At 52.0% G+C, this 23,690-nt stretch overlaps 1 protein-coding gene across 24 annotated transcripts in view; it reads right to left on the bottom strand.

Annotated features, from left to right (window-relative positions):
- Positions 1-23,172, bottom strand: part of Sh3tc1 (SH3 domain and tetratricopeptide repeats 1) — a 44,298-nt gene extending 21,126 nt beyond the window's left edge. For 2 of the 24 annotated variants that reach the window (XM_087583151.1, XM_087583165.1), the window contains exons 1-9: positions 23,048-23,172; positions 21,297-21,398; positions 20,521-20,719; positions 7,597-7,824; positions 5,466-5,540; positions 2,991-3,118; positions 2,554-2,659; positions 1,199-1,345; positions 388-598 (exon numbers count right to left, since the gene is read on the bottom strand). In XM_087583151.1, coding sequence (XP_087439277.1) covers positions 388-598; positions 1,199-1,345; positions 2,554-2,659; positions 2,991-3,118; positions 5,466-5,540; positions 7,597-7,777 — 848 coding nt within the window. In that variant the 5' untranslated portion in view covers positions 7,778-7,824; positions 20,521-20,719; positions 21,297-21,398; positions 23,048-23,172. 24 annotated transcript variants of the gene reach the window in all.
- Positions 23,173-23,690: the final 518 nt, after the last annotated feature.

Below are 23,690 nucleotides of genomic sequence, written 5' to 3'. Positions count from 1 at the left end.
ACAGCAGTGAACAGGAGTTCTCATGTTCCCTCTCCTCAAGACCTCTGACTTTATTTCCTTTAGTCTTTCTTTGTGCAGACTTCTGTGTCTGTACCTCAAATGTGACCCTCCAAAGTGAGCATGGCAAGTACCACTTGCTCGATTCAACTCTCCCCTTTCCTCCTGGTCAGTAAAGCCCAGGAGACGCCATTGCTCCTCCAAGAAGACAGACACCTGACTGTACTTCCAGCCCCACTACAGGAAGCAGCAGGAGGGCTCAGAGAGAGGGCTCTGTCCTCTGCTGTCTCATACGTCTTTCTGGACACCCAGCATCTACAGATGGAGTAGGGTCTATGAGGTCCCACACACCCCAGGGCCTCAGGATAGTGACTCCAGCTTGGTACTTACTGGTGAAATGGAGTCAAGGGCTCTGGCTCAGCCTCTACTGCTTCTGCTTTGGAGGACATGCTGGGTGTGGGGGATGAGGAGACTGTTTCCACAACTGGTACTCCCAGAGTGACCCCGGAAGCCCGTCTGAGGGTCTGGGGGCCCTTCCCTGCACCTTGGGGTTCCTTTGTCCTCCTCACACAGTGGTCGGGACACAGAACGAAGAAGGACCCTTTGAAAGGACAGAGGTGGTCATCAGGGTGATTAGCAGGATAGTCATGGCTCTGTTAAACAAGAAAGCTGCCAGTCTAGCCCCAAGATCCACAGTAAAGAGAACAGGGCCCTGTGTGGGAGCCCACTCCACCCTCTTTGTCTCCTGATACCCATGTCTGGAGGCCCAAAGGAAGTCCCAGCCTCACCTCAACTGAGGCTATGAGGCCAATTAGGACGCACTCTGGGCCTTAGTCCCCACCTGCACGATTCAGAGATAGAGATGGGATTCCCGTGTCCCTTAGTGCGTGGAGGGTTACTAAGGAGCTTTGCCTCATGTCCACCCATAGCGAGCCCTGATGGTCCTTCCTAGGGACTCAAGGCCCTCCCTTATGAGGCCAATGGCTCAAGTTGGGGGGGGGGGCAAGAATAAGTATGGCAGGCCAAACCCTTTCTCCCCTTTCTCCCCACATCTCAACTTTTGGGGAGCCACAGACATTTTTAAACCAATGACAGTGTATAGGGCATCTTATGCTAGTATGCCTCCCACCCAAGACACTCCTATTTCCCTACAGTGTCCCCATCCCTTTGTGATTTAACCAAGATCACCATTGCTGCCTACCTTCTTGTGCGAGAAGGCTCTTGTGTGTCTGCTTCAAGGCATCCTTGTTTACATATATGAGGATGGCAGTCTCCTCCTCCTCACTGGGGGAAAGCAGCCAGAAGGTCTGGTCCACCAGCAGGTTCTCCAGGCAGTGATGTGTGAAGCCTACAAAGCCAGGCTTGTCACTGACAGGCTCCAGGAGGGGCAGGGGACCCCAAGACCTCAAACACCAGACCTGGAGAGGACCCTGATAGACTATTCTTCCCTGGGAATCTCCCAGCACCTCCACACCCTATGGGACCCTATCTCGCTGCCCTAGCTGTTAGGGTTACACCTGCACACCCACTATATCATCTGGCCTTGTTGTGCCTTGGGTTTCAGAGGTGTCAAGGGTGCAGAGCCTTTCAGGCACTCAGTGTCATGGCCAGTGCCCTCCATGATGATTTCCATCAATCCCGCACTCAGGCCTGTGGGATGCTGGGTGTCACTGTCTGTCTGCACAGGGACCATCCCTTTATCAAGTACTGCTTAGCTGGAAGGCATAGCCACACTTCCCTTATAAGTCAGGGCAAATGCAGAGAGAACCCTCCATTTTCAAAAACTGTGAGTGGACATTGAGGACAGGAACTAAACAGGCATTGTCTTCTGGATGGTACAGTCCCCAGTGGAGCCTAGAGGGTGGACGGACAAAGGACAAGCTGACTCATGAGACTGAGCAACACATCAACTTCTGGTGGCTCCTCCCCTGCCTGCCTGGAGTGCCAAGAAATGTGACTCAATGGCCTTCACAGAGACACAGCCACAGGGGTGAACACACCATTGCCATCTACAAAGTCTTACAAACCACACTAGAAAACAACCACACAACTGATTTGTTTTTGGTTTGGTTTGGTTTTTCCAGACAGTGTTTCTCTGTGTAGCCCTGGCCATCCTGGAACTCTCTCTTTAGACCAGGCTGGCCTTGAACTTAGAGACTCATCTGCCTCTCCTTCCTGAGTGCTAGGCTTAAAGAGTGTTTGACCACTGCCCAGCTAAAATCTCATGGTTTAAGTAAACCTGTGTTGGCCCACAGGCTGCGCGTAGCTCACGGGCTGCAGGCCAAGGTCAAGACAGCAGGCATACAAGGGTGTGTCGGGTGCAAGAGTCCAGCCTCCCTCTGAGAAATGCAGGGAGGGACCACAAAGTTCCATATCCTGCAGCACAGCCCTGATCAGACTGGCCCACAGGGTTTTTGTTTCTGTTTTGTTTTTTTTTTGTTTGTTTGTTTTTTGTTTTTTGTTTTTCTTCCTTTTCTGGAGAGTCTAGGGTGATGTGATGCCAGGGTCCTCCAAGAGGGGGCAACACAAACTACTGTAGGAAGACGGCTGTCTTACCAAGAGCATGATAGGTGGAAAACTTCCAGATTTCTTCAAAAGTCTTAAACGTCACCACGATCCGGTCCTGGTCACTGTGGATGGACAGCAGCCTGGCTGACAGTTCCTTAAAAGGAAGAGACAGTGAGTGAATGAGAACATGCATCCAGCCAGATGTGTGCTTCTGGAGAGAATTTACAGGACAGCTCTCTGATTGGGGTGACAAGTGCAGGAGTCGGGGGTTGGGGTTGGGGGCTCACATTTCAAAAATGAAAGAAAAACAAGGCTACTTTTTGTTTAAAACCCACAGCCTGTAAGTAGTCAAGTGGGATCCAAACCCGGGAGTTAGCAGCCCGGAGACGGCAGTTGTAGAGCAGATATAGGGCCAGAGGCTGCACTAGGGGCTCGATGTCGGTTATCTGATATAGCGGCTCACTGAAGACTGAGGACTGACTCACTCCAAGTACTCGGGCCACTTCCCGGCTGTCATTCTCCAGCAGGCGGAGTCGGCTTCTCAGGGTCTGCTGTAGGCTGGGGCTCCGCAGTCCACTCTTCCGCCTCACAGCCAACAATTGCAGGGTGAGGTCTGAAGGAACAGGAGGTGGGTGAAGCAGTTTGTCTGGCCCTGATGAGGCAAATGTTCCCCACCAGCTTCCAACCTTCAGCAGAGGCCTATAATCCTCCAAGGTGCCTGTAAAGGCATGGATAGCTAGCTATTCCCTCAACTGATCGTGTCATCCAGTAGGGGACAGGACCCTGGGCTACTGCTTACCTCTCCAGCCTCAGTTTCCATAGCTGTGCCTGCCCTGCCCAGGAAGAAGGGGATTCATGTTCTATTCCTCCCGTGGAGCAGCAAAGAGCACCCATTCAGCAAGGGTCCCTCAGTAACTGTAACCTTCAGCCTCCCATTCCCACGGTTCAGCCTCAGATGTAGGTACAGCTCAAGCCACCACCACAGGGATGCCAGGCACTCTGAAGCCTAGCTCTTTCCTATCTTCAGAAGGGCCCCACCTTCACACCTTATCAATCTACCATCTGTACCCACCCTTGCTCCCGACCACCCTTAAGATGCATTGGCTGGGGAGGAGCAACTGAGCTGTGGCTTCCCTCAGTGTTCTGAGCTCCACACAGACAGAGCCTTGTGCACTATGACCTGGCCTGGCTCCCAGCCCTGTAGGGTAGCATGGTCTGATGGGTCTTTCTTCATGATGGATAATATCCCATTTGTCTGCACTTTGCCTGCAATGACCACCAGCCACTTGGGGGTGCAGGGAGGGCTCTTAAGAGCTGCTCAGTGTGACTGAGATACCAACCTTTTCATATATTCCAGTAAATCTGAATACAAGTTGCCTGTGTGGTCAGTGTCTCCACCCCCAGAAAAATAAAATCTGTTGGTCCTGTGTGGACCTCTCTGCTGCTTCAAGACATCAGGGCCCTACCCGCCCCAACCCCCCCACCCCTGTTGTCCTCTGTTGGCTGGCTGCCATCTTGCCTGGCTCCTAATCTGGGATGGGGCTCCCTCCCCCCACAACCATCTTCTCTAGTGACTCTTGTCCCAGATTCCTAGCTCCTGAGCAGACAATTCTTCTGTTCCCGTGTTTGGAAATGCTGAGAAAATTGGCCCCCTGACTCTCAAGGTCCAAGAAGAACTGCCAGTCCTTGTCAGCAGCCTCCTGGGGTGGGGGTAGGGCTGTTCTCTCCATGGAGGATTCCAAGTATGAGGAGGTAAAAGGAAGGAGAGAGAAGGGGTTTGGGGGGGGGGGTGGTTCTCACATTCTTGGGACGATCCCAGAGCACCTGCCTGTATCTTCTGGCCTGGGGATTCTGATATCAAAATTCTTACCCAAGGCTGGGGAGGTTCAGAGGCTGAGCAGTGTAGAAGCCTCTAGAATCTCACATTTCACAAGGCTGTGACCCCTACAAGGGCAGGCTCTGCATTTGTAGTCCCAGGGTAGTTCACGCACCCCAAGTGACTACGGGCAGCACTCACCACCCCAAAGGAGAGCCCAAGGATGAACTTCACAGTGAAAGTTAAATTTAATCACAGAGCTGAGCTCTCAGGCTCCCCACAGCTGGAGACAACAGTGAGGCTCCAAGGACAAGGGGAGCTCCCTTCCCCCAATTCTGCATGCAGTGCTCCCCAACAGTCCTCAGTAGATGCTAGAATAAGGAAACTGAGGCAAGCACAGGCTGACCCTGGCCTCCCAGCCTTTTTGCATGTGGAGACATTTAGAATCTGAGGCCTTTCCTCTCAGTACTCTGAAGCAGGAACATAGATAGGTTCCAGATCACAATGCAGGAAGCCTCAAGCCCCAAGGGGGAAAGCCATTAGTGGATGCTTGTAGGCTCTCCAGGCTCTCTCTGCTTGCTTATCGTGTGACTTGGAGTGGCCTTTCCCCAGGCCCATGTGTTGAAGTCTTGGTCTTTTGCTTGTGGTGTTGAAAGATGGTGGGCCTTCAAGAGGTAGGTAGGATCTACTCTGGGTGTGGTGGCTTATGCCTATAATCTCAGCACACCGGAGGTTAAGGCAGGGGGATTGCCTCAAGTTTGAGGCCAATCTGGTTTACAGAATGAGATCCTCTCTCAAAAATACGAAAACAAAACAAAGCAGGTAGGGAGGCCTGAGTGGGAGAACGGAAGGAGATGCCAGGAACTGTGTCTTCTCTGTCAATTTCCAGCCATGAGGCATGTGATGTTTCTTGACACATGCTCCTTCCCACTGTCCAGTGACTCTGCCCATTCTCTGACTGTCCTTTTTACCAGATGTCTTTCTGCACGAAAGGGCAGTATGTCTAAAATTGACCCCACATCCAAAGCAAGGGGCCAGCCAGCAATGACAAGCAGGAAGCCCATTCTACCTCTGTTACAGTAATAGCCAGGGACACAGACACCGCAGGGTTGGCCTATTGTGAGGCTCAGGCCCTGGTGCTCACCTGTCGGATACACTGCCATTTGATTGGAAGGGGGTTCAGCAGCTTGCCCAACCATGCCACAGGGAGGAGCAACGTCTGCAACACACCAGGTGATTGTGATTAGAGAGGCAAACGGTTCTCCAGACAACCTAGTCCCTCAGGTAGAGGGGTAGGAACTCCCTGGACTCTTTTCTCATCAGTCACCCAGGATGCCTTCACAAAATCCCCCAGGTGGGATTGGCCTAACACCAGGCTACAAGAGAACAGCCTGAAGCCTGCAACCCAGTTCTGGAATTCAACATGGGCATCGGAGTGAATCAAGTTCTAGTCAGTCAGGGCTTCTGCTTCAGAACACTGCCCACATCCCAGGGCTCTGCCCACCCTCCAAGTTCAGATCCCTGACTCCTTCCCCTTTACCAGATGTCTTTGCAGATGCAAGGGTAAGATGTCTAAAATTTGCTTTCAAGCAATTCAGAAAAAATTAGCATGTCTATATATATGCATACTCAGAGCGCAGTGCAGTAAACACAGATTCACATTCACTGATGGGGATGAGGCCATTTACTCTGTTTCTTGTGACTTCTGATGTGTCCCACCCCCACCCCCAAGACTCAGAGCTGAGGTTGTTCTATCCACTGAGCAATCTTGCTGCTGGCAGCCATTTGAGCCTCCCAGGGCAGAAGTTCATACGCTGGATTGGCTTGTTTACAGTTGCTCTGGTACCATGGTATGGGTGGTGGTGGTGGTGGTGGTGGTGGTGGTGGTGGTGGTGGTGGTAGGCTTTACTTTATAACCCAGCATTTCCAATTCCTAAGCACCTCAAAAACAATGAAGAATGGCGTCTGTACAAAGACATAAGCCTGAATGCACACAGGAACTCTATTTACAGCATCCCAACCAGGGAAAACAGGCAGGTGAGATGTCTCCCCTGGTAAAGACACTTGCCAGTGAGCCTGATAATTTACATTCAATCTCTGGGACCCACAGCCCAGGCCCTGAGGGGAAGTATCTCCTCCGAAATGGTCTCCAAATGCTTCCCAAGCTCTCTCCCAGCTCTGAGGCTGGCAGTCTTCCCCTGGGTGGCCGATTCGGGTGCTGACTGTCAGGATTTCCCGGCTTATCTGCACGTTCCCTTCTGTTTTTCCTGCCCAGGCTTCTCTAGAAGGAGAGCTATAGGGAGCTGTGGGTCCTTCAGGCCTTTGCCCAACCCAACCCTCCCTTCCTGGGAGGACCATTTCCTGTTTGTGAGTCAGTACTAGACCACCAGGCTCTTCTTCCTCTTTAGCCGGGGACAGAAGGATCAAATGACAGGTCTAAAATCTGCAGGTGCCCTGCCTCCGCATAGCAGGAACTGAACCAGACCAGCCTGGAAGGTTAGGGCTCTCTTTTCCTAGTATGCCATTCATTCTGTGTCAATCAGAAGCGACTGAGCATGTAGCACTTGGCTATCCCTGCCAGAGACAGGGCAGCTGAGCATCTCTTCTATCGGGGCCCAAGGGTGACAGTGATGGGGTTGTTAGAGTTGCTAAGGTTTTCCAAGTGGGTGAAACTGAGGCCCAAGTCTAGCAGTAGCCTATGGACAACCATGAGGAGAGCCAGGCCTCCAGGAGTACAGCCCATCTGGTTTCTACATCTTAGCACTCGACTGCTTGCCTGGATAGTCACATAGCAGGTGTTGGAAAAGGCTCCAGTCCTGGTGTGGTCCCTGACCACTATAGAGCCTGGGTCTTGGTTTGCCTTGTGGGACGGTACTCCACCCTGAGTAATGGAGAAGTCAATGAGGACAAGGTGACATAGCACTGTGCAGGCTCAGCCATCCAGAGGAGCAAGTTGCCCGGGGGCAACTTTGCTATCACTGAGGTTCCTAGGGAGGCCCCTGGTCAGCCGAGGACTCCTTGGGCCTACCTGCACTGCATGTAGCCTAGAAGCATGGATGACTTCAGGACTGATCATCTGCTATGGTGGGGGAGGGGTTATCTGTATGCCAGAGGATGGCCCTTTGTGCTTAGCCCACAGTGTGGCTAACCCAGTGGGACCAGTAAGCAGTACCAGGGTGCCCGTGTCAGCCCTGTTGGCATGGAGGATTAGAAGGATGTATACTGGATGGAGAGGTGGACATGAGAAGGTGGTGGGCTTCAGCATCTGTACTCACCACCTCTGACTGTTGTTGCCTCAGCCTCCTCAGGCCCTGTTCTCTCCTGACTAGTAGGTAAGCCCATGGATATACTCTGGATCTTGTCTTCCAGGCTACAGCCTCCTGGAGGCTCCTCAGGGCCCTGCCCCATGGTGGACAGATCCTCAGAAGTCGCCTCCTCCTCCCTGAAGCTCCTCATGACTCACAGTGGCCTCAAGGCCAAGAGCTGGGCATGTTGCTGGCCTTCTGTGGAGAGAGGACAGTGGTCAGCAGAGAGTCCTCTTAGTGACATACATGATGTTGCTGCTAGCCAGGTCAAGAGGAGCAGAGACTGGCAATACAGGGTACCCAGCGCCTCAAGATTCAGCAGTGGGCTTTGTTTACCATAGGTGACCAGGACAGTCTGGTGACACAGGCTTCTGCACATCCCTTCCACACCTCAGACCATCTCGCCCACATCTTCAGTCCCTCATGTCTGCCGTGCTTTTCCTATGGTAGGGCCTCTATACAGAGGCTGCTATTTTTTCCCAGAGAACCCAAAGCCTTTGCCAAGTGAATCCCCATGCAACTTTTCAGTGCTTTAACTTGGCAGTTTCCTCCCCAGCTCAGTCAAACAGCTGAAGTAGGCTTCATCACCATGCACCAACATGGACATCAAATCGAAATCACCTCATGGACCAATCAGAGGTCCTTGCATATAATGTATGGGGGTGTGGCGTGCCTCCCTTCTTGGTCTCCAGGAGGTCTCTAAGAAATGGCTCAGAGTCTGACCTGAGATACCTGCTCAAACATCTTTGCAGATGATTCAACACTGTACAGGAGGCTGTGGGGACAGAAAGGAGCCCGGGTTTCCACCAGACATTCGGAGATTCTGGTTTTCAGGTGTATAACCACACACCTCAGCTAGCTAGGGCTGAGGGAATTTACTCAAAGTGGGAAGAAAGAAGGAAGAAAAGGGAGTGAAAGGGGGAGGTGGGGTAGTGGTGGAAGGAATTGAAAAAGAAGGGAAGAGGAGAGACTGCATCTCACTCTCCCTTGACACGTGACATGTGTAGGTGATAAGCTCTATGATGAGAAGACAGGGATGCCCAGCCCTGGAGATAGCAGGATGGTGACTGGGTAGCTGGAAAGGAGGGAGGCCCATAGAGAAGAATCTCGTCTTCTGGGGAGAAGACAAGGGGTTGTAGAAGCTGCAGCCCCACTCCCTAGAAGTGGCCTCGATGAACCATCTAGCCAGCCACCCACCTAGCCACCTGCTGTCATGGAATCCAGTAGGTTGGTTTGTGGTCAAACCCTTTCCATTCTACAACTGTGCCAGAAGGCCAAGATCTGGGATAGGCAGATAGGAAGGAGCTATCTCATACCAAAAGCACCAAGGGATCTTGCATCCGTGCAGACATCTGAACACCTCAACACTCAATCCCAAGGGAGGGGGAGGGGGAGAACCAACAACAAAACAAGACTTCAGGCACCAGAGGCCTGGCATGGTCCAGTTCTCCAAAACACAGGGACAGAAGTATGTACCAAATCTGCCCTCCTGTTCCCCCTGTCTTAAGGCACCATCCATGCCTGAGATCCTCTAGGGTATCCTTCAGACTTTGGCCCTGTCAACCTGACCCCAGCCTAAGTCTGAGCCTGGGCTTCTGTCCTTCCCTGCCTAGTTCTGCCAAACTATCACCCTGGTTCCTACCATTGCAGAAGCCCACTGTCTTGCCCAGGTCTGCGAGGGCAGAAGGTACCTGCCCAAGGAGTAGGTGACCCCTCATTTTCTCTGGTATAACATCAAGGCCCTCAACCAAGCACTTGATCCAATCTCTTGATGAGTGAGACCCTAGTTTGTAGGGTCTGTGGTTCCCAATCACTGGTCCCCACACCCAAACTCACCATGTCCCACCCCAGTGTCCTTACTGTTTTCTCTCTGCCACTTACAGCCCTCAGGTGTCCCTACCTGCAGGCTGGCCAGTGTCTCTACAGAAGCTGAGTGAAGCCAACTAAATTTACCATCCCTAGGCCGGGGGTGGGGTGTGGGGGGACACTTAGGGCATTCCAGGGTCTCACAAAGACCTGGGGTTGACTTAAGCTGTTTCTAGAGAAACGGAAGTTCCCGGCTAAGGGAACTTCCCACCTGCTCATTGAGGCCCAAACTCTGCAATCACAGTGGGACTTCAGAGCCACAGGGAGGAAGTAGGCACTCTCTAACTTGCATGGAGCCACCTCCTTCCTCACGGGCCTCCCTCCACGAGCTTGCTTGGCCTGCTCCAGCATCAGCCCAGCCCCAAGTGGTGTCCAGGAGCCTCACAGGTACACTTGCTGAATCAAGCAACCAAAAGTAGCCTGAATAGTCTCTTTCTGGCCTTTGTCTTCTGCCCAGGTGGCAGAAGCGTCAGGTGTCCCCAGGTAAGCCACCCCAGGCTCTGACCTCCACTGCACATCTAGTTTACCGCTGGAACATGGAGACCTAGGGCCGATCTCAGTGGAGGGTGAAATGTTCTATGCCTCAGTTTACCCACCCATAAAATGAGAACAAAAACACCCACTCATAGGATATTGGGGAGATCAAGCAGATAGACAGCATGCTGGTTTACAGTACAGCAGGCTGGAAGGAGAAGCCTTTGTGGTTGGCCCTGCCTGTGTTCCAAAAGGTCAGGTCAGAGACCCACCAAGGTACATCCCCAGTCTCTGCTTTTGCAAGGCTGTTGAGACTTTGCCTGGAGGTGGAGGTATTCTCCAGTCACACTAACCAGGCACTTGAGAGTGGGGACCCGATTGGAAACAGGTGGTTTCAGATGAAGTTGACCTCAGCAGGGTGTGGTCCTATTAGATGTTGAATGAGCGTGGCCCCAAATGGACTAGATGGTTGTACCAGAATAAAGTGAGTTCTCTCCCTGGTGCCTGAGGTCTCTCTGGAGAACAAGACACACAGAAGAGGAGGGAGGGCACAGGACACAGAGGCAGGGGCCATTCAGGGACAAACAGAGGCTAAAAGAAGTGGAAGACACCCCCTGCCTTGGCAACTCTGGAGGCCGCACCCTTGTCTCTGACTCCTGGCCTTCAAACCCTAAGAGAACAATTGTGTCGTAGTTTGTTATGGCAGCCATGGAACGTGGTGATACCCCGAAGGATTCCCTCCTTCACCTCTTACCCATAACAGGCCACTTGTGATTCCACACACTTAAGACATAGGCACCGTGCCTAATGCAAGAAGTTCTGTGAAATCAGCAACGTGTTGACAGTCACACGGAGGTGGCACCGTTCAGCATCCTCCTCAGTTGTGATCCTTAACCTCATCTCAGAGGATGAGCCCTACCCCACCCCATCGCGGGTGTGCAACTCAAGCTTTGGCCCAGCCAGGGTCATAGCAGCAGGGACTGCAAGTCAGGTGGTGGGAGTCCCGTCCCTCAACCTGAACACAATTAACCTGGATCCTTGTCCTACTTGCCAGTAGCTATTCTTCATCCTTGTGTGAGGAGGACAGAGAGGACAAGGAGGGAAAGGAGACTCTAGAGCCTGGAACCATGAAGCAGGCTGTTCCCTGAGGTCTCCAGAAACAGTGGTCATGACTCTCGTCAAGTTATGCATTTCAGGGCTGGAGAGATGGCTCAGAGGTTAAGAGCACAGACTGCTCTTCCAGAGGTCCTGAGTTCAATTCCCAGCAACCACATGGTGGCTCACAACCATCTGTAATGAGATCTGATGCCCTCTTCTGGTGTGTCCGAAGACAGTGACAGTGTACTCATACATAAAATAAATAAATCTTTTTAAAAAGTTATGCGCTTCATTGGTTAACATAAAGAAACCCAGAGTGGCCTCAGAGAGGCCAGGTCATAGTCACAGGGGCACCATTTAACATGCTAGTACAGTCGTGCTTGTCGTGGCCTGGAATGAACCAAGGCTAGGGTTCATCATTTGGGACCCAGTGGCTTTTGAATCCTACATTGCCGCTTAACTCCCATGATCTATCTGGTCCAGCCCTCAGGACACATTTGCAAAGGGTCAGTGTGAAGGCCAGTGTCTCCAGTCACAATTAGCAGTTGGTCTCATCCGAGCAATCCCGTTGGTCTAGCAGAGCCACAGTGTGGTGAGTGCCAGTCTCCAACAGCTCTCCCCAACCCCAAGCAAGCCAGAAGAAAAGAGGAAGGCAAAACACTATTCTTAGTTACTATTGTGGCAAAGCCAGGCTCTACGGATTCCAGTACACTCAAACAGCCCACACGCTCCTGTCCAGAGCCCCCTTACCAGCATCTGTCCTTCAGTAAACTTCCTTCCAGGCTCAGGAATGCAGGTGCCAGGTGGCCACTACAGACTCGGCTCCTTGCTGACTGGCCTACAGGCTGTCTCCAGCTGGCCTGGACAGGCAAAGTCCGCCCACAGCCGGCTGACTGCTCAGTACTGCCACCGCCCCCTGCTTCCTGCCCCACTTCCTCCCTGAGCCTAGGGGCCTGGAGACCTAAGACAGGCTAGGGTGCTGTGGCAAGGATTTCAGTGGCCAGTTGATCATTAGCTCCTTGTGGACCAGAGCCAGGCCCTGTCCCTGCCTGCCTACTGCCAGCCCCGTGCTCTGTGGTGAAGGCTGGGGACACCCTTGGTGCTGAGATTGGGGAAGTCCAGAGGAGGCCAGCCCTCTGGCCCCGTTAACCCCAGCCCAGCTCTCTGTTCCCTTTTCCCTTCTACACACATGCATACACATGTAATACAGACATGTGGGTGGCCTTAGAAACATGTACACAGACCTAGCACACATGTCTGCGCGTGCACACACACACACACACACACACACACACACACACACACACACACACACACGTTTTGCTTTTCACTCTGTTGCTGGCACTATCTTAGCCCACTGATTCCAACAGGGAGCATACTGGAAGAAGAAAGGGCCTAGTTTCCCTTTCAGCTCAAAAGTACCACATTGGAGCCAAGCTTGTGGGGGCAAATATTTTACCTTCCCACAGCCTATAGCCCTACCTGAGAATGTCCCAAGGCCCAGATTCAGGCCTAGCTTCTGTTCTTAGGCCCTTGCAGTGTCCACTGTGAAAGATAGGGCTGGTCTGTTCCCCATACTTACTAAGTGCTGTAGATATCTCCTGCCTGTCTCCATTTGTGAGGAATTCTAGAAGTATAGGTGCACTATGCTCTCTCTCTCTCTCTCTCTCTCTCTCTCTCTCTCTCTCTCTCTCCCCCCCTCCTTCCCTCCCTCCCTCCTTCTCTTCCTCCCTCCCTCCCTAGAGAATGATGCCCCCAGGATGCTAACCTTCTACCAGCTCGATTTTTCTGGGAGCTGTGTCAATAGAGGCCCCTGCAAGCCCACACCCATACATGGGTCTGGAGGCATTTCCTCTCCCGGCTATTGTCCCCACTGCGCGCCCAAACCAGTATCCTGTTTGTCTCAGAAGCTGCTCTCTTGGCTCATGGCCAGGGGGATTTCTGAGAGCCTCCCCCAATATATGCAGGGCATTCCAGGGCCAACCAGCAGGGGCAAGTACATTTCTGATCCAGGATTCTTCAACAGGATCCTCCTAAAGTCTGTACAAAGCAGAGACCACATGACTCTGACTTTCAGAGGGCCACCCAAACCCCAGCCTGACTCCCTTGAAATCCTTCTGCAAAGACCTGTCACTGTCCTGAGCCTCAGTTTCCCCTCTGCAAAAGATAGAGTTTAGCTCTCATAGTTTTGACCTCTGACAGGGCTGTAGTATGTTCAAGTTGTCATTGCTACGATGCTAATCCTTTTGCTGTCATGGGGCTTCCTGACAGCCCAATGAAACTGTCATCCTGGTGTGCCCAGAAGGTTTGATATCAAACAGACTTAGAGAGATGTATTCCCAGGGTCCTCCAACTCAGGCCAGCTCTGATACCAGGGTCCTCGTTCCCTGATCCCCTCATTCTTTGGTGTCTGTGTCTAGACAGAGACAGCAGGCTCTATTCCTAGGAACTCTAAGATTCAGGTCCTACCCTGGAAGGTAAGGGCTCCAGATTATCTCCAACTCATATTTTGAGCACCAAGAAAAATGGCACCAAGTGGCCCCATTCCCCTTGTCTGCCCCTCCTCATCATATAAGTTCACAGGTCCTATCAAGATTCGTTAGGCACTCAAGTGACCAATGGCCAGTTGCTCCTCACCCTGCCCTACTTCTCCTTACTCACCTGCTCCAGGAAAGGAAACTACATGGAGTTATATGCACACTATCCCCGAGGAGGACTCCCTGACAGAAGCCAGCCTTCTGAGGTAGGCGCTCCTTGCCTGTCTTTCAGGCTGTTCAAGATCTAGGCCAATGAGGCCAGAGGTTCGCACTGAATGAAGCCAGGAGCACAGCTACTGTTGTGGACTATCCCCATGGTTGTAAGGTACAAGAGCAGGATGCATCTGAGACGTGGGGTAGAGCCATCCCTGGGAGACTGAGATGCTACAACACCACAACAGGAACAAAGAAAGGTTCTGGGCCTGGCTCCCTCAGTAGACTGTAGGCTCTGAGCTGGTACTCAGTGCTCTTGTTCTCCCCAAACATACTCTGAAACTCTGATTGCATCCCTCTGGATGGCATCCCCTGTGCGGCACACTCAAAAGTCTCCTTGGGGACAAGTATGCCATTGGAACTTCTCTCCTACCTATGGGAGAGCCCACATCCTGCCCACCAAGACTCAGCAATGGCTTGAAAACCCAAAGTTGTGATAGCCCACTGAACCGACTGACACCAGGATGCCATGACTGACTTGACAGTGATGGAAGACCTCCGGGGGAAGACCAGGAAGACAACAGAGATAGGACTTTGTGAAAATGGACGATTCTAGGCCAACTTCCGGAGGGAAAGTTGACAACAATGGATTTTGAGGACTCTCCCATAGGACAGATGAACTCGGAAAAAAACATTTAAGCCATGCGTGGTGGCTCATGCTTTTAATCCCAGGACTTGGGTGAAAGGCAGGTGGATCTCTGTGAATTCAAAGCCAGCCTGGTCTACAAAGTGAGTCCAAGATAGCCAGGGCTGGTTACACTGAGAAATGCTGTCTCTAAAAACAAAACAGAAAGAAAAAGGAAACCCACTTAGGCCTAGCTGCATGCCAAAGGGCTGAGCCTCTTGTAGTCACTCACTCCCTAACACAGGCAGCTAGGTGAGGCTAAGTACCCCGCCCTGCAGATAATCTGCAATGGACTCCAAATGTTGAGCTCAGGAGAGCAGAGGCCTCCAGCAGAGCCTTAAGGTCATTCTAGAGCATGAAGACAAGCATACTTTAAGACTCAGAGAAGAAATGCAATTAGCTTTGCTGACCACCCAGGTCTGATGTGACTCTGCCATCATCACTGGGCATCAGAGAAATAGCCAAGGTAGGCAGGGGCACTATCCACCACCACTTTACACAGCAGGGGACCAGGTCTGGCCTGAGTGTGCTCTGTCCACTGAGTCCTAGAGGCAGCTTCGGTCACACTGGCCTGAATACCAGTGGCTCACTCAAGAGAGGCCCGTGTGACAGACTGAGCATGCAAAGGCTCAATGCGGGGCAAATGCCAGAGAAGATATGGGTTGGATGCTAAAGAGATGCTGGGAGCAGCTGACTTGAGGAGGATTCAGGAATACAGACCTTCTCTGCTCCACGTGGGGGTGGGAAGCAGTCACACCGAGGAGAGAGACAGTAAACCATTGGTTCTCTCACGGGGCTCCAAATGGAGATGGTTGGGTGACAGGTAGCACATGGGGAAAGCGGCTTGTGGAGAGAGCCACCCTAAGCCCCTCACACAGGAAGAAAGGCTTTTGATGTGTTTTCATTTCAAGGGGGATTCTTAGAGATCAGCCCTTCCTATTTGCAGGTATAGCTTTGGAGATGCAGCCTCGCCTGACCCTCAATGCCAAGACTGCCTAGCCCTGAAACCCATTTGTACCTCAGCAGAATGTCCGGTATCTCAACAGAACGGCAGACTCCAACCACACCTTTAAGGCAAGCTCATCCCTGACCCCAACCCTTACCCTGAAGAATGGGCTTGTGGGTCTGGAGCGTCCTGGCTGGCATCCTCTGCACACCTATGAATCCGTTCCTCCATGTGTGCTTATACGCCACTAGCTGGGCCAGCAAAACTCTGGTGCTGGTGAGCAGCTGCTGTGTGTGCGCACATGGACAGCTCCAGAACCCTGTCTGCCCAACGGGTGCGGATCTGTTCTTGTGGCTCTGGCCACTAGAGCCATCCCTGGATTTCAGGAGCTGCTCTTTGCAAAACAAGGGAAGGGGGAAATGGGCTCTCAGGCAACTGAAAACTACTCAGGCCAGATGGGCAGACAGACAGGCCACCCACACTGAGATTCACAGGAAGCAGTTCCCATGCCACTGCCAGACCAAAGACACCTGCTCCTAGGAAAGGACGGCCTCTGCCTGGGTAGTGACACTGGCCAGTGAGGTCCAGTATTGTCAGTAGCACCATCACCCTTTAGCCTGCAACTTAGCAAGTCCACAATCACCTCTCTCCCTTAGATGAGCGGGAGTAGGCTAGGTCCCACATGTGTGACACTGTAGGGCAGCAATAGGCTAGGTCCCATGTGTGTGACAATGAGCCCCTTCAACAATGCGCTCTATCTTGGGGTGAGGCAGTCATAGGAAGGGTGAGGGTCCTTACACCTCAGAGAGGGAGATGAGTATACAGGAAAGAAGATGGCTTTGGAGCTCTTCTTCTCAGTGTCCAGGTTGCCGTGCCACAGCCATAGTCCCAGCCAGCCTGGCAGCACAGGAAAACAGCAGCAGTGAAGAGTAGAAGTCTCACAGGATAAGGTCACAGAGCTGGGAAGGGCCAGGTCCTTAGACAGTGTGGCCTATGGCTCCTGAGTACACAGAGGAGTGAGAGTGGAGAGTTCTAGACTGTCCAGACAGTGGTGGCACAGCCTTTAATCCCAGAACTCGAGAGGCAGAGGCAGAGGCAGGTGGATCTCTGATTTCGAGGACAGCCTGGTCTACAGAGCCGAGTTCCAGAACAGCCAGGGGTACACAGAGAAACTTTGTTTTGAAAAACAAAAAATCTAGTTAACCAACAAGAACAAAAAGTTCTAGACTGGGACCTTGCGGGTGCTTCACGGCTGCCACTTTCCCAGAAAGCTTAGGAAAGTCTTGTCCCAGCTAGTAGATACAATGCCAGGACAGACACCAGGTCCTGAGCCTGATGGGTTCTCACTTCCTAGAGCCCCCATGTACCTGAATCATGGTGCAGGCCTTGCTTGGAATTCCTGGCATTTCCTAGAGCCCAGTCATCCCTGGGATGATTTTGACCATGGCTTATGCAAACATTAACCAGTCCAAACACACACTTCCCCTGTACCTGCGTGAGGAACAAAGTTGTATCAGCTAAGACCGCTTTCTGGAAACTGAGGCCCCCTAGGCCACATCATTGCCCTCTAAGGTGAGGATTTCTGAAGCCTCGGGCTTAATGGGGTGTAGAGGTAATAGCCATGCAAAACCTCTGGTTGTTATGAAGGCACAGCCCAACTTACTCTCAGCCACTTCTCATTTCTCCACTCCTAGCCAAGTCTCAAGTGCTGGGCACCCTGTCGATGTACTGCTAGACACACACCTCAAGCTGCCTTTGCTTCAGTCATGAGCCCAGTGTCAGCTGTGGATGCCAGAGGTCTCTGCCTGGTCTCTCCAACCAAGCAAACTTCATGTACCCTGTCCTCCTTTGGTCCTGCTCTGGTGACAGCTGCCTGGGAGGGGATTACTTAGCTCCTATGTTCTTTCTTGCCTCCTGTGAGGTATGGTGCTAGAGAGACAAAGACTGAATAGCATCTGCCAGCAGGTCACCGCTGCATGGTCTGAGCAGCTAACCTCAACGTGATGGGCACACCTGCACCCTTCACAACCTAGGAGCCCAGCTGTGATGTTTCCCAAGTGATGTGATGGGGGAGTGGTTAGAGGGATGACTGCTTTGATGCCAGGCCAGCTGTGTACTGTGGGGTCTTCTCTCATCTGCCACAAGGAGGGGGCATTACCTCTGTTAAGCACTATTCATACACTACAGACAACCTGGTGGCATCGATCTCCCACTATTCACCCCGCACACAGCTCTCCTCAGAGGTGACTGGGAAAGAACAGATTCTGGGGTTAATGGCTCAGGTTAGTCTTCTGGGTAGCTACTTCAAACTCAGCCTCCAGGTCTGCCTGGGCTCAGCACCTCTAGGCATGAAGGAGGGGACCACGAAGAATGTCAACATGAGTACTGTCAAGACATTTCTGCAGGGGCAAGAGTAGAGGAGATGGACCAGTGCTAAGCATCGGAGATGTGGCTGAGCCACATAGCCTGGACCACCCAATGGTGCTCACAGTCAAGTGGCAATGACTACCATGGGAGACAGACAGACAGAATAGCTCCACCCCCAGGGCTGGCACAGGGCAGGCAGTAGGCTGGGGCATCAAGTGACTGAATCTTGGCTGTAGATGGGTGGATCTTGGGCTGGAGGTGGGGTGCCCAGATAGCTGTGGCTTAAGAAATGTGCCTGAATACATTTTCTGGAAGGGTAGGAGATATACAGATGGGCGTGGAGTAGCTGGTGGTGCCCGGAATCAGAGGGTACAATTGCTGGACTGATCAATCAACCATGAGTAGATAGATAAATGGATAGGCAGCTAGATAGATAGAAAGATATGTAGAAGAATGGATGGGTGAGTGGAAGGACAGACAGATAGACAGATAAGTGAATGAATGATTGGTGTCTCAACAGGTACCCACTGTGATATGACTATGTAAAGAGGATGCAGGCCCTAACTGAAAGAGGACCCAGTGGATTTGGCTAGAGCAATTTGAGCAAGAAAATGAAGCAACATTGGATGAGAACCCAGGGTTTAATATCTGTTCTCGGTTGTCAGAGAGACTCCATCTGGAATTAACTGAAGCCCATGTGGCTAGGTAAACCCATGAGAGATTTTTCTTTTCTTTTCTTTTTTAAGGTTTATTTATTTGTGTAGTTTATATACATGAGTGTTCTGTCTTCATGAACACCAGAAGAAGGCATGAGATCCCATTACAGATAGTTATAAGCCACCATGTGGTTGTTGGGAATTGAACTCAGGAACTCTGGAAGTCCATGCCCTTAACTGTGGAGTCATCTCTCTAGCCCCGGGATTTTTTTTTTTCTTAATTAAAAATCACTTGGAATGGAAAGATCCATTTTTAATCCGGATCTTCTGAGGTGGGAAGATCCACCTTTAATCTCAGCCACACCTTCAGCCACATGGAAGGAAGAAGCATGTCCTCTTTGCCTGCTTGCTCTTACTCTCTCTGACAAGCTCACTCCTTCACTGGCATCAGAACGACTCCAGCTTATACTGAAGACGAATTGAAACATCCAGCCATGTGGCCTGAAAAAATACTTCCAGATGTTGTAGGAATGACTAGGGCACAAATTGTACACCAGTCTAATAGAGTCCCCTTACATATGCATATTATATATTTAAAAGTTATATTCATTTTATCATTTCTGTTCCTCTAAAGAACCCTGACCAATACACAAGGTGTGAGATAATGTCCCTGAATCCAACCTGGTATTAACAAGGCTGGCTAGCTACGTGTGGTGCTTTGAATAAGAATGGTCTCTACAGGCTTATATTTTTGATTTTTGGTTTTGGTTTGGTTTGGTTGTTTTGTCGTTGTTGTTGTTGTTGTTGTTTTGGGTTTTTTGAGACAGGATTTCCCTGTGTAACCTTCACTGTCCACTGTCTTCTGAACTCACTCTGTAGACCAGACTGGCCTGAATTCCATCTGCCTCTGCCTCCCACTGCTGGGAAAGGCCTGCTCCGCTACCTCTTGGCCATAGGCTTATATATTTGAATATTTGGTTCCTAGTTGGTGGACTTTTTAGGAAGGATTAGGAGGTGTGGCCTTGAAGGAGGTGTGCCAAGTGGGGGTGGTCTTTGAGGTTTCAAAGGCCCACAGCAGCGCCCAGAGTCAAGCTCTCTCTGCCTCCTGCCTGTGGATCAGGGTGTGAGCTCTCAGCTACTGCTCCAATGCCCTGCCTGCCTGCCTGCCTGCCTGCCTGCCTGCCTGCCTGCCTGCCTGCCTGCCTATCTGCCTGCCCTCGTGCTCCCTGCTGTGATTGCATTGACTAACCTCTGACACTGTAGGCAAGCCCCCAATTAAATGCTTTCATTTGCCCTGCTCAGATGTCTCTCCACAACAATAGAGAAGTAACAAAGACACTAAATAAATGAAGTGCACGAGGGGCCAGCTACCTAACACATTCCACAAATGTTTGTTGCTCCCCTACCACACAGCAAGAGACCTGACAATCATTCCCTAAGCTCAGCACACATAGGGAGCTCCCCAGGACAAAGCAGAGGGGATCAGAGCAGCCTTATCTCACAGACCCTTGGCCAGCAAGGGGCCAAAAGCAGAGTCCTGGGAACCTACTGCCCAATCCCACAAACCCAGACAAATCCTGTTGTGTATGTGGAACACAGAAGGCGGGGAGGGGACAAGCGGGTACACCACTCCGCTTGGCAGTCAGGAAAGGCTCTTAGGATTCTATTCAGAGATGCTTGAGCAGGGTCTTGTAGGGTGGGTGGCGTCAGAGTGCTGGGCAATGTGAGTCTCACGGTGGACAAGTACTGAGTGGACTTGACAGAGGAGCGAGGTGGAGATGAGCAGACGCGGTGGTGAGAAACATCTGCAATGGCAGCTCCAGCCCTCTTTTACTCCCGAGGTTCCATGGCCCACAGTGGAGACAAGAAACTGAGTAGGTAACAGATTCCCCCAGATACCTACATCAGAGCGATTGTCATCAAAGGGGACTGGCTTCCCCATTCCTGTCTACTACCTTAAAACATGACGTGATGTTGACTGAGCCCAAGACCTCCTGTAGTTCTCTCGGAGGCTAGATTATCAACACTGACGGCAGTCACTACATCTTTGGCCGGCAGCCAAGATCAGAGTGCCGCCAGGTCACCAATACTTGCAATCACAATTGCATTCACCTTTGACCAGCAGCCTCATTCCTGGGTACTCATTTTCAGTTTGCTGCCTCTGGTATGGGGACAGGCGCCAAGCCAGCTGTTGACAACACGGGCACCTTGGACATAGCCTGGGTGTCAGATAAGTCACACTCCCTTCCGCACGGCATAGCAAGTGCAGTGATAAAGAACCACGACTTTCTCTGTGCGCCCACGAGGTATGCTGTGGAGACACATCAGACAAGAAGTGAGGCAAGAACAGTCTCCTGCCACCTGGACACCCCAGCACACTCCTCTCCTCTGCACGGAGGAGACCAACCCAGGCAGCAGAGCGTGGGGCCAGCAAAGGAGCTATCTGTCACAGGGGAACTCAGGGGACTTTGGAATGAAACCATCTAATGACATCGTGGCGGTGAGGGTGGCAGGCACTGTGGTATTCTCAGCACAGCACAAAGAGTGAACCTCAGTGGACACACAAATCAGGAGGACAGGGGGCACCCCAGGACATGCATGGTGGACCTTGTCAGAGCTGGAAGGGGGAGGGGGCTCCCGGGATAGAATAGGACATTTGGGGATTTGAATAAGGAGAGGCCTCCAGGTGAATTAACATCTGCACTAGATCCTGAGTGGATGACCCATTGGGTTGGTCGCTGTTTTGTCATTTGAGACAATGCCTCCATAAGATTGGCAACTCTGCAGGACCTTGTTCTGATCAGTGATAGATGGGAGTGGTACCAGGTCTTGGCAGGTGATCCTGGGGTATTTAAGAGAGCAAACTGGTAAGTCAGGGTAGTGTATACCTTTAATCCCATCACTCAGGAAGTAGAGGCAGGCAGATCTCTGCGAGTTCAAGTCCAGCTAGGTCTACATAGTGAGTTCCAGGACAGCAGCACAGGGAGACCCTGTCTCAAAAAAAAAAAAAATAGAAAGAAAGAGAGAGAGAGAGAGAGAGAGAGAGAGAGAGAGAAAGAGAGAGAGAGAGAAAGCACCATTTCCCCATGGCCCCTGCCTCAGTTCCTGCTTCCAGGTTCCTGCCTGGGCTCTCCTGAATGATAGGTGACTACAGCTGGAAGATGAAGTAATGCCTTTCCTCCAGGAGTGACTTTTAGTCCTCGGGGTTTATCACAATAGGAATAATGACATCCCTGCACAATCCTGCATGACAGGAGACACCAACAACAGGGGACAGGGACTCCCTATCCTGCCTTTGTCTGACATATTCTAAATATTGAAGTCTATATGAGTCTCAGTCAGGAGCAGGCATTTGGAGGGAAAATGACCGAAGCCTGGGGATGGCCACTCTGGATGGGATCTGAAGGACCTCCTCAGGGTCACAGGCCAGCCCTCCTGGACATGGCTCTGGGTCACACTTCATGCTGCTAACCACAGAAGCTTGGGGCAAAGCCTAGAACTCTCCTACTGTCCTGAAGCATCAGGGAAACCGAGGCAGGCTTTTGAAATAGTACCCTGTTCCAAATTTGTGTAATTGTGAGCTTCCGCTCTGCTGGGTTTCTGGAGGACAGAGACCCACCCTTCACTATGGACAAAGTTCTGTTGAGGTCAGGCTGCTACTACAAAATGCACACAGACCACACATGCTCCAGTCCTCCGGGCGGGAAGAGAGGACACATACCTGGACTTAGGACACTCACAGACAAACAGATTCTCAGGAGGCCTACCCCCTTTCTCTAGGGCCTCACTGGCCTCCTCAGCTTCTGTACAAAGTCCACACACTCACCAGCCCTGGCAAGCCTTAAATTCCAAGGGCTAAAAGATTCACTCAGCAGGAGTACTCTTGTGTCCTGGCTTGGAGAGGTGGGATGGGGGAGGGTGTCAGACCCCTTCTGATCACTGTCCTACTGTCCCCAGGGGCTGGCAGTTGGCAGGAATTTCAGCCCCTGGGAGGAGAGGGCTGTGCTGGGTTGAGAGTGCAGAGTTTGAGAGCAAAGCACAAGATCCCCATGTTTGGTGCTGGTGTCCAGCAGGTGGGGGAAACATATAAAGGCGGTCAGCATCCCGCCCTCAGACCCCAGCCCAGGACTCCTGCTGTGTCCACAGGGTGTCTAGTACTGTGGTCACTAGCCACATGCAGACGCTGCTCTGGGCAGCCAACAGTACACCCCAGCATACAGAGGAGGACAATGAAGTTCAGAGGAGTAGAGTTGCCCAAAGACACTCACTCAGACAGCAAGTGTGAGATGAGGACATCAGCCTGGGACTGAGGCCAGAAGATAGCACCAGCTGCCTCTAGGACTTCACCATTCCACAAGGCACCGGACCCAGTCCGGCTCTTAGGATAGTGGGGAGACCACACCCTCCACTTCATACCTCCTGTCAGCCTTGCCAGGGCCTGGTTCCACTCACTTTTCAGACTGAGAGATACCAGGGCCCCTTTCCTTGACCACAGCCACCTGAAACCTGTCCTCTCTGCTGCTCCAGATCAGACCGGTTCAAAGGCTCCCCATCCCAAGCTCAGCCTCTCTAGTCCTCACCTGCTCTCACAGGTGAGCAGATTGTAGGTCTCTCCTGGAGCAAACCCAGCAGGACTTACCTTGCCAGTAGAGCAGCTGCTGCCAAGGAGAAAGGTGGGTAGGGGCCCTCCGGGCCTCCTTTACCTTCACTGGGTAAATGTCTCAGGCCCCAGGAGGCAGCAGAGCAGGCCCTGCCCAGGCCACTGGGCTCCAATCAGACAACCTGAGTCATAGGCAGACTGGGCCCGCCCTGCTGGGAAGGGGCCAGCCTCCTCCTGACCTTCCTCCTCCTTATCAGCCATGAGAAGAATGTCAGCTCCTGGTCAGCATTCCCCTGGTGGGTGCGGAGCAGCAGTTTAAGAGCTCTTCCCAAGGTTTTGGGATACGAGAGGGGCCTGTACGTTAGAGAATAGACAGGCAGTTGGGACAGGTACCGGAGGAATGGCTGTTCTAGGCTGCAGGCAGCTCAGCCACTCTCATGCCTAGTGATTAAAGCTGGAGCTCAGAAGACAGACTTGGGAGTTTAGCAAGCCCTGATTGAGCACTTACTGAACGGCTCCAAGGCCCCGTGTAGCGCCAGCAAAGCAACAGCAAAGGTGGGCAGATCTCCCAAGTGGGGTGCAGAGAAACTATTCCCAAACATGGAAGTCCCTAAAGTTAGATCCTGGGCCCTACACTTGCTCTGTGAAAGTGACAAATTAGAATTCTTTTTTAAGAAGTTGC

This window comes from Rattus norvegicus, chromosome 14, assembly GCF_021556685.1.
Source record: "Rattus norvegicus strain SHRSP/BbbUtx chromosome 14, alternate assembly SHRSP_T2T, whole genome shotgun sequence".
Lineage (NCBI taxonomy): Eukaryota > Metazoa > Chordata > Mammalia > Rodentia > Muridae > Rattus > Rattus norvegicus.
Note: the sequence above shows the minus strand (reverse complement) of the source record. Positions and strands in the feature narration are given on the sequence as shown.